Source organism: Sinocyclocheilus rhinocerous, unplaced genomic scaffold (genome assembly GCF_001515625.1).
Source record: "Sinocyclocheilus rhinocerous isolate Xijiao unplaced genomic scaffold, SAMN03320098_v1.1 scaffold153, whole genome shotgun sequence".
In the NCBI taxonomy this organism is placed as follows: domain Eukaryota; kingdom Metazoa; phylum Chordata; class Actinopteri; order Cypriniformes; family Cyprinidae; genus Sinocyclocheilus; species Sinocyclocheilus rhinocerous.
Genome location: NW_015660878.1, coordinates 3,228,058 through 3,238,848, shown reverse-complemented (window position 1 = coordinate 3,238,848; position 10,791 = coordinate 3,228,058). Strand labels below are relative to the sequence as shown.

The 10,791-nt window shown below is 39.6% G+C and overlaps 1 protein-coding gene across 1 annotated transcript; it reads left to right on the top strand.

Annotated features, from left to right (window-relative positions):
- The first annotated feature begins 1,526 nt into the window (after nt 1-1,526).
- Nucleotides 1,527-8,931, top strand: LOC107725570 (protein BTG1-like). The gene is made up of 2 exons (XM_016534863.1): nt 1,527-1,933; nt 5,789-8,931. Exons 1-2 carry the CDS (start codon nt 1,789-1,791, stop codon nt 6,190-6,192), a joined length of 549 nt encoding a protein of 182 aa, XP_016390349.1. The 5' UTR covers nt 1,527-1,788; the 3' UTR covers nt 6,193-8,931.
- The last annotated feature ends 1,860 nt before the right edge of the window (nt 8,932-10,791 follow it).

Here is a 10,791-nt window from a genome sequence, read left to right as displayed (position 1 = left end):
GGAAACAAAGATGCCGTGACGCCAAACCCCCTCACGAAAGAAGAAAGCCGTTGTGTTTACAACTGTGACGACGAGCGCTTATCAGGATCAACTAAACGCTGGATTTTCAAAAGTATGTGAAATATTTAAAGTTTGCGGCATAGAATCTTTAAAATACATCCAAGAGTTTTACACACCGGTCTGCTATTGTGGCGAAATTTCCACGCCCCGAAACGTGACGCTGAACGAAACGAACTGTGATTGGTTGTTTGACATGTCGGTCAAACGGCCTCATGGGCGGGCCTTGGCCAATGAAAGCTGCCATGGATTCCAGACCTTCAGCCGTCAGTCTGAAGGTCTGGCAACGCGAGACTAGCCTAATGCTACTTTTTTTTTGTTTTACATTTTTAAAAATTAAGTGCCTTTTAAAAAAAATGAAGTGGCCTCTATAAAATGTGCTTTCTTAATACTGCCAACTAAACAGTGGCGTCAAAGAGATTTGCAAAGATGACCAGGCCTGAGACCCAACAATGTCAGAATAGTTATTTGCTAAATACTGACATCTGCTCTTGGACCAACCAAGATGTCAGTGTAATTGAACGATAGGTGTGCAGGGCAGGTCAGGTTGAGCCTTGAGTCAGCACATGGTAGTTCAGAGGTGATTTGCCTTTGGCCACAACAGAAAAAGCAACATAATTAGGTCAGAGTGTTCCTTGTAGTCCTTTAGAAACACCTTTCAGCGGTTTATTCCCACTGGTAAGTAAATACATAGCCACATACAAACATCCTAACCTGCTGTTCTGCTAATGCCAAGGTTTCTCTCAGGGACGAAAACAAACCGTGGAAATGTACGGGTCTACAACCTAATTACAGTATACAGACCGTAATTTTCTTTTTGCTCTTTTTGAAGCTAATACAAATTGTTTTGACAACCTTTTTTGGGGGTTATTTTCTGTCTTTGCCAGCAGTGTTCTAAAGCCAGAGTCATTTTATGCAAATATAGTGCACAAAAAAAAAAAAACATCCAACAATGTGTGTTTATTATATTAGACAGTAAAAACTATCAAAGCTTGTTTTTGCCTCTCAAGTGGGCCTTTCTTTCTTTCTTTTTTATCTTATCTAACAGACTTCCTTAAAATACACCTACTGTACAGAAAACGTGTGGTTGTGTGGGATGTACATGTGTGAGTTTATAAAGACACTATAGTACACTAACAGGGTCTTCCCCTTGAAGAGAGTGGGAAATTCCAAATATCACAGCAGTGAATACTACTGAATGCAGAAGTACATCTCTTAAATGACAGCGTGAGTCGTTATTATACGTATACATATCGATGGTGTACATGAGAAGTGTCTGCAATGTTGTGGTTCAGAGGAAAGGGTTAAAAGCCATCATCCAGCCCTTTTTTCACATGCTCTGTTTATTTCTAGAGTTGTGACGCAATGAGCCCACTCCTCCGCGCATACGTCACCTCGTGCCAGCGTCGTGATTGGCTCGTTGTTGTTGCTGTTGCTGCTGTTAGCGCGGGGGCATTACATAAGCCCCGCTCGCTTTCGTTACGGTCTACTCTGCTGGAGGACAGTGACAGGGGAGGAGGGTGGAGCCTATCTCTATGTGCTTTTTCGGACAAAACAAACCAAGTCACAGCACTGTACCGTCCTGGAACACGTAGTACTCTCCGAATTTTCCCTGCCTCGACAAATAAATGCTCAGCATAGGCATCAGAGAAATAAAACACGCGAAAAACAAGGATCATTTTGCAAACGGAAACAAAAGCGCATTGGCCATACAGCGCACGGAGCCTCTCAATGCATACCCTCTGTGCCCGAGGAACGATGAAGCCAGAGATAAACGCCGCCGTCGGGTTTCTGTCGAGATTCCTGCGGATTAAAGGACATGTGAACGACAGACAGCTCCAGACATTCAGCCAGACTCTACAGGACATCCTGGCAGGTAAGTATCAGTATTTACAGACGAATGTGAATGTTATTATATCTACTTTCTATGTAGGTGTCTCGTTTGTTTGTGAGAATTGTGGAAAAACATCGATCTCTTTGTTTATGAGCTAATTTATGTGCTTGGCCACCACATAGGCGGAAGCGCGCGGACGCGTTGGGCACGAACATAAACAGCTGAAAACATTGACAAAAACAGAACTTTATATTTAGATACTAGTTAGTTTTAAGGAATAAATGTTAAAATTGCGTGCCATATGTTGTAGGCAGTAAATTACATAATGCACAGCAAGTCTGAAGATATCAGATGTGGGGTTGATGTCTCTTTTGCATACTGGTAGTAGTGCATATGACACTGTGCTTGCTTGTGTTTTATTATAATAAACGTGTAAGCACACAGCATACTAAAAATGACCGCAACAATTTGAATAGACAATAGAATAACATTTCAGCTGTTTTGCATTCAAATGCAAATTTTACTTAACAATAATTTTAATTACATTACAGGCTTTTACATTTTATGCTAGTTTCCCTAACCAAATATTTGATCATATGAAAGAAAAAAGGCTCAAAAACAGAGTCCTTTAATCATTATTAATGTCAATAGTTAGCCATATAAATAACGTGATCTTTTAATGTTGTTGACCTTATCTTGTTTTGTTCCAACCACCCAATTTTTTCGAATGGACCAGCATTTTGTTAGACCCTGAATTTATGTGCTTGGCCACCACATAGGCGGAAGCGCGCGGACGCGTTGGGCACGAACATAAACAGCTGAAAACATTGACACAAACAGAACTTTATATTTAGATACTAGTTAGTTTTAAGGAATAAATGTTAAAATTGCGTGCCATATGTTGTGGGCAGTAAATTACATAATGCACAGCAAGTCTGAAGATATCAGATGTGGGGTTGATGTCTCTTTTGCATACTGGTAGTAGTGCATATGATGCACACTGTGCTTGTGTTTTATTATAATAAACGTGTAAGCACACAGCATACTAAAAATGACCGCAACAATTTGAATAGACAATAGAATAACATTTCAGCTGTTTTGCATTCAAATGCAAATTTTACTTAACAATAATTTTAATTACATTACAGGCTTTTACATTTTATGCTAGTTTCCCTAACCAAATATTTGATCATATGAAAGAAAAAAGGCTCAAAAACAGAGTCCTTTAATCATTATTAATGTCAATAGTTAGCCATATAAATAACGTGATCTTTTAATGTTGTTGACCTTATCTTGTTTTGTTCCAACCACCCAATTTTTTCGAATGGACCAGCATTTTGTTAGACCCTTTGTTAAGATTCAGAAAACAATAAATTAGAATAAAAATATGTGGTTAAGCAGTTGAATAACAATAATAATATAATAGTAATACAACAAGTCAATTTACGTTATACACAAATACAAGTGTTTGAAGTCAGATGAGAAACTCTAAATAGTCAGAAAACAGTATTATTACATCCTTGTTTTATTTTTGTTGAGAACAGGCGGTCACTAAATGCTGTTTGTAAACAAATGTAGTTGAGGCCCCAGTCAGACAAAATGGCCGTCGGTGGAGGAAGGGAGGCTGTGTGGCTGCTAGTTTCACATCACGTATTACTGTTGCAGTGGACTTGTTTAGTTTTTCTCTTTCCTTCCCGGCGTTTTCAACCCAACATATGTCCACACAAAGGAACAAAGACTCCTCACATTCCCCATTGGGTAGAAAAAGTGGGTTAGTTCCTTCTCCACACAGTTAAAATGTGCGTTTGAGAGCGGATTGCCAGATTGAAAACACAGGTGTTGTGTAAGATCGATCTGAAAATCTGTCTCTGCTTCCTGTTCTCTAATCACATCACTAAATACACGTTCATCACGGCTTTGTCCTAATTCTCAATCTCACAGCAGGCCTCGTTTCACAAATAACACTTCCTAATACAGCCACCACAATGTTATTTGGACGTTGACAAGCAACATTTTCACTTCGTTATACATGCGTAGTACGAGCATTGTTGCGGTTTGGGTGGGTTGATCTGCATTGATCATTGTATACTAGGCTTTCAGGAGAATGGGACGTCACGTCACAGACAGCACACAGGCGGCATTATCTAACCCAGGGCTACAGGTGGCCTGCGGGGGCCTGGCCTATTTCAGAGCCGCACAAAGAGGCTTGAGACCCATCCCTCCGGCTTCTGTTCTCCACCTGTCACCCAATACACAGAGCCAGAAGGGAAAGAAAACGCAATTGTGAGAAGTCATTTTCTTTTTTGGAAAACGAGTTCTTTGTGTAGGGTGTAACTTGGCACTTTTAAAAGTCGTGATTTGATGTTTAGCGAATGAATTAGCTGGTAATACGTGGACACAAACATTTACTAGCAAAAAGCAAAGCTGATCCATTTGGAGCTGTAATATTTAATCAGATCAGGTTGTCTGAAAGGGACGCTTTGTCTTTAAGAGGATGGTCCCTCTCTCTCCAGCTGCTCTGCCAGGACTTCACCCTTTTGCTCTCCTTGTGTTTGAAGACTTTGTGACTCTCGGGCCAAAAGGGGATTGTGCAATCAAATGGTTCTCTCTCTCTCCGTCACGTAGGCTTCTGACACAGTTGGTTAATGGTTGTTTATCTGTGTTCTACCAACGATCATTTCATACTGTGAAAAACATCCTCGCTCCCTTTTTACGGTTACTTTTGCTGCAATACAAGGCCGAATTATCATAATTTTTGTTTTCTTTTTTAAAACCGTGATTGATTTATTATGGTTAGGGTATGTGTGTGCAGTTATGTTTTTAGTAAGTCCTTACTTGAATTGCATCCATGTTTCCTTTATTGTCAGAATAACACAACAAAATAAAACAGTTTATATTGGATTCTGAAACTTACTGTAGTAATTTTTATATAAAATGCTGGGTTTTAAAACTATAAATGAACATTCTAGAACTTAAGCTAAAAAACAACCAACTAACCCTAACCATTGTCTTAGTGTAGTTAAGGATGAATATAATTAACAGTTACATAAATTGTAATATTTGTTTATCGAACATATGAGCTGTCTGCCATTTTTAGTAGTAATACCTGAATATTGTCAGCTGATAATGGAAATTTAAATATGCATGTTCATTTACACCTAATTTTACATTGAGTAGTATTTTTTATTAATTAATTAAAGTAATTAATTAGTAATTAAGTAATTAAAGTGTTCTTTAATTTCACTAATAATTTAGTATGCCCAATTTTATAGTTTAAGATAACATAAACATTAAACATCTCAAAATTAATATTTTATGTGCATTATAATTTACATTATAAAACAACTGATTTTATTTGACATTTTTTGAGACAAACTAACTTTTTGGCTATAACACAAAAATTTGTACAAACTTATCAATCAGAGTTTTAATATCTGTGCATTCCCAACTAAGTTAAAAATATATATATTTTATAAAGAATATAAATGGTGATAGTGTTCTTCAATAGCATTTTTTTTTTACATATCTTAAAATGAATGCCTTTAATGTACATTAAAATTAAAAGTTATAATTTAAAATGAATGATTTTGATTTAATTGTTCGATGATTGTTTTTAGAAAAAAGAGCATAGAATTAACATAGAAACTAACACAGAATTGTAATACTGGCCATGACTTATCCAGAATTTTAATATCTATGCATCCGTAACTGAGTTGATAAAAAAAAAGTGCAAGTTTCACAGAAAAATCAACATTTCAATCAAATAAATGAGTTTAATATTATATGTAATATGTAATGTCTGTTAATTTTTTGTTTTGTTTTGTTTACCAATGCTTTTTATTTAATACTTTATATATGCCAGATCACAAAACCTCCTCCTCCATCTCTCTCTTACAGAGCAATACAAGCACCACTGGTTCCCAGACCGTCCCAACAAAGGTTCTGGGTATCGCTGCATACGCATCAACCACAAGATGGACCCTCTGGTTGGACAGGCCGGCCAGCGCATCGGCCTGAGCATCCAGCAACTCTACCTGCTGCTTCCCAGTGAGCTCACATTGTGGGTCGACCCATTCGAAGTGTCCTACCGCATCGGAGAGGACGGCTCGATCTGCGTGCTCTACGAGTCCCTTCCCAGCACCAACGGGAACCCCAGCGTCACCACTGGAAACAGCAACCCCGCCTCCTCTGTCGCCCAGGTATCCCCGATGGTGGACAGTCACATCAGCTGCAAGGAGGAACTACTGGTTTTGGGCCGCACCAGCCCCACTAAACCCTACATGATGACTGTGTCCAGCTAAATGGGTCACGGAAGTCATTTTTATAAAATAAAAAAGAGAGAAAGGAGAAGGAGAAAAAAAAAAACAGGATGTGTCCTATTGTCCAGGTGATGGAAACCTCGTAGGTTTAATTTTCACTCGTTTGGTTGTCTGTTCTGTTATTGTGTTGGATCTACCAGAGGCTTGACCCTGGGGCAGCTAATGAAGACCTGAAACATCGCCCGGTCCCCCAGCTCACTCCTGGGGCGGCTTTTTCCACCATCGTCTGCCGATGTTGACTTTGCACTTTCGCTTTCACGGTTTCTGTTATCGCATAAACTCCCTCTAAAATGTTAAGGAATTACTCTCAAATCCTGTTTTATCATTTCACTGTTCACTGTCGAGCTGAAGCCCAGACCCACCGGCAGCCGCACCAGACCCGAGTAGCCGCTATGAGCCTATTTTTAGCTAAAACCGTTACTTTTTTGGACCACAAAGCGGTACTTTTGTCTCTTTTCTCGATGTCTGGTACGCACCCGGGCCTTCTTTTGGGCTTCAGGTCGACTTGAACTGGCTCTGCTGTGGTGGAATACCTGTGTCATACTGTTACCCACGCTAGCCGTCAGTGGCACTGTGATGCAAAGGTTCTCATGCTTGTAGCTTTTTCTAGGGGCTCCCTCCTGGATGAATGTAATTTCTAACAAAAAAGAGAGAAAAAAAAAAACTCAACGCAACAAAACATTTGATTTATTTAAGCCCCTCGCCATACCAAAATGAAAGATGTAGCAAAGTTTGTTTTTGTATTTGTTGACTTGGAACAGATGTGGTCTTTACTTTCTGCCTGGTTTAGAAAGGACGTTGAATGCACTTTGACATTTTAGACTGTGTGGGATGACGTTTCGAATCGACCCAGCTGCATTCCATCGCGTACCTCCTCATTCAGGTGTCGTAATTCGCTTTCTCTGGTTGCAATATTTCTAACAGGCGCTTCAATCCTGGGTCGTTCTCTCTAGCCGTTTTTATTCTTTCGAATGACTGATTGAGGCTGTTAGAGATTAGTTCTCCATCTAAGGCCAGTATGTGGCAAGAGACAACAGACCGGCAATCAAAAATCGGACCAATGTTTCCCATCTTATCGTAGAATCGCAGGGCCAGTGATGCTCGCTTGTTACAGAGGGTCTCCCGACGCGCTTTCCAGCCAGTCGTCACCGGTCTCAGTCTTAACTAGGAGTGCGCTGTCAAAACATATCACCTCCCTCCCTTGGCCTGGCGAAGGAGGGGGTAGGACCCTCAGATCAGGGCAGCTACAATCTTCTCCAGCCCCCTTCTCGCAGCCCTGAGGAGAGTTTTTATGCCAGCACACAAACCGAGCGCACTCCAAAACCTACTGAGCCTTACGTACAGGGCCGAGTCGGGACGGGAAGAGACATGCGGTGTGCTCCTGGTTCTGGCCGATTCTGTTTACATTGGCGCGAATGGGCGGAAATAAGCAGGTTGCAGGCTTTGCGTGCAAAGGACTGGTCTTGGCTTAGCCGCTAAACTGCCGAGACAAGGTGCTGATGGCCAGTCCTATGTGTGCTAATACTTTTGAACCTAGAGGACCATGGGTAACGCCGGGTTGTCGATGCACTGCTGTCCCTTTCTATGTTGTTTTGGTCCATTTTTAAGAGGCGGAAAGCCGTTTTTAAATCAATTTGACATTTTAAGTACAGGTCGAACCTCGATATTTGGATGCCGTTCGCCATCCCACCCTTCTGAATGCTTTGAACTCTGACAGGTGGCCCCCTTCGCATGATGGTTTTAATAGTAAAGCTTTTTAACCTCATTCTGGTGATCGTAACCAAATTAAAACAGACAAATCGAGTGCTTTTTAGATCTGCAGCTTTTAAACTACTTTACCCCCCCTCCTCCACCGAAATAACATCAGCAAACCATTTCCACTCTCCGTTTCAGTTCGGTAAGCATTTGCACACAAGTTTTAAGTATGGTCGTGAGTCTAAACTCAAGTCTATTTGGAGGCAAGAGCACATGAAATGCACTAATAGGTTAAACATTGAAGTTATGTGACTTTGAGACCGACACGTCTCGATTGGAATGTATTGCCAAGCTCAGGCCACAGACATTCATTGAAACCCTTATGGATGTGCAGGTTAAAATGTGAAAAACAGAAGGGAATGATTCGGTTGGGAATTTTTGTCGTTCATTTCAGAAGTGATTCATGTTATTGCCACTTTCGCATCTGAGGTGGTTCCATATTTGTAGAATGTATTGTTATTGTACAACATATGGTAGAGTAAGTACGTAACCATACATATGGGAAGTGCCAATAATTGATATTTTGCTGTGTGTAGATGTGTTCCTTTTTGTATTTCATATTTTAACATGAATTCCTCTTTCATAAGTGAAGCCATTTGTGTTAGGAGTGTTGGAGAGGACCAAAGTTGTTTTGGTAAAAAATATATCAGTTTCCATGCTCTGTGCTGATAGACTTTCCTTGTTTTTTTTTTCCCTCTTATCTTTTCTTTCTTTTCTTTTTTTTTTTTTAACAAAAAACAGAAAAAGAAAAAATTCTGAGCAACCCAAGATAAAGCTGTCTGTATCTTGTGATTTTTCTCGTCTGTACATCTCGTGTTCATTTTTTCCTCATTCTTGGGTATGTTGTGATGAACTGCTGTAAATTTGTACAGTTCATGTAAATTGATTGTGCGGAAGTTGTACAGATTTCTATATTTTAGAAGAAAAGTTTTTTTCTCTGTAATAAAAGATTTCCTATCTTGGCAATGTTTTCCCGTGGACTTGGTCTTATTCTTTATCAAAACATGCTCATAATCGCATTTCATTAGGTAATTCTTTGTTCTTTTTGGAAGATATTTATGATAACAGCACTGGGATAGTTTTGTATAACAGACCTGAGTATGCTGATATATGCCATTCCAGTTCCACCATTTTAGACAAAATATGCCAGACATTAGTTAGTAACAGAGCCCTGATGTCACTGACCTGCTTTTCAGTTTTTTTCCTGCGTTAGGACAAAGAAAGGAAGTTTGTATGGACTTCAGTAGAGCATGATTCTAGCTTGTAAAAATATTAGACATTAACCTGCTTAAAGTTAATTATAAATGCCCACCGTTACTTATTAAAAACATTAACAGCCAGTCAGAAAGAATCCACCCAACTTTAAATAGCATGAGCATTTAAAGTGGCAGATGACATAACTGCAACTTGTGTATTGGTGTGGATGCTAATATAATAGTTCTCATTCTAATGGTTAATAAGGCTAATAGTTATCTTTCTTGGTGTGAACAGGCCTTTAGCCCAAGGGGTCAAAATTTAGCTAGTTAACAGTTAGCCCCTGCTTATATAGGTGCTGTAACTACACCATCATTACCAAAAGCAAGCCTATTCTCTTGTTTAGCATATTGCTAATAATTCATTATAGTACAGAAGATGTTTTAGCAGTGATCTTTTTCCTCAGTTGGCTCTTAAAAGTATGCAATAGACTTTGTTTTGGATATTTTTCCCTGCCTGCTGCATTTTTACATAATAGCTCAGAATAGCTGCTAGTACAGTGTGTCCTTGTCGTGCTAATTAGCTAATTAGCATAATTTTCCTGCAGGTATGGAGTTACTGAATACATGACATTTATGGATCATGTGAAATCCCTCAGTTTAAACAGAGGGATGTTGAGAAAAGTTTAACACTACTTTCATGGATGTTGCGCTAGCTGAGTAGCTAGCATTAAAATAAATGGGAATGCTAATGCTTGGCTTTCTCCAAGCCTACTTTTTCCAAATAACGTTCTTCTAACATAAAGCTTGAAAATTACATAAAGTAAGGTTGTCTATATCGATAAAATCTTTCTTTTGTGTTTGGGAAGGGAAGGATCATTGTCTCTAGCAAGAGCAAAAGATCAAACACAAAGTATTGTGGGTACTGTGACACAATGTACAAAATGCTGACTCCATTTAAAAAAAAAATTATAGTAATAAAGTGAGTGGATTGACTGCACAATCCCCTAGCTTCTGTTTTCATGAGTTGCTTGGTAGCGCTCTGAATTAGAGGGTATTTCGATTCAGTAGACAAAGACTGAGATGGGGGTTGGGAGAAGATGAGTATAACAAAAGGGAGCATGAAAAGACCTGGATGGCTGTTCGTGTGACCTATAGTTGTCCAAACACTTGGAAAGCAGCGAGAGTGTTTGAAACGGGACATAAATTCTTTGGGTGTGGTTGTCGTGTTACTCGAACAGGTCCAATACATCTATTTACCTGCAGGCCTTGCCAGAAGTCGCCTTGCTTGTTTTATACTCTGCTTAAGTCATTCTGTCCAAAATACTCTAGCGTTCCTGGTTTTCCAAGGAAGTAAGTATGCGGTAAACATCACAAACCTATGGAAAACAGTGCTTTACAGTGTCTGGCAGAGCTTGAGATTGTATTTAGATGCTAAAATTCACAGTAAAAAAACATATCTGTGGAATTGCTGTAAGTGTGTGTGTGTGTTTCTCCACACTGTGTGGGCTCAGTTTGTTCTTCTTTCTTCTCACATCTGCCTTTCGGCACTCAACCACCCTCTCGTTCTTCATCTGCAGCGTAGGGCCACAACAAAAGAGGACCCGAGTGAAAGCAGCTGGAAGGAAACTGC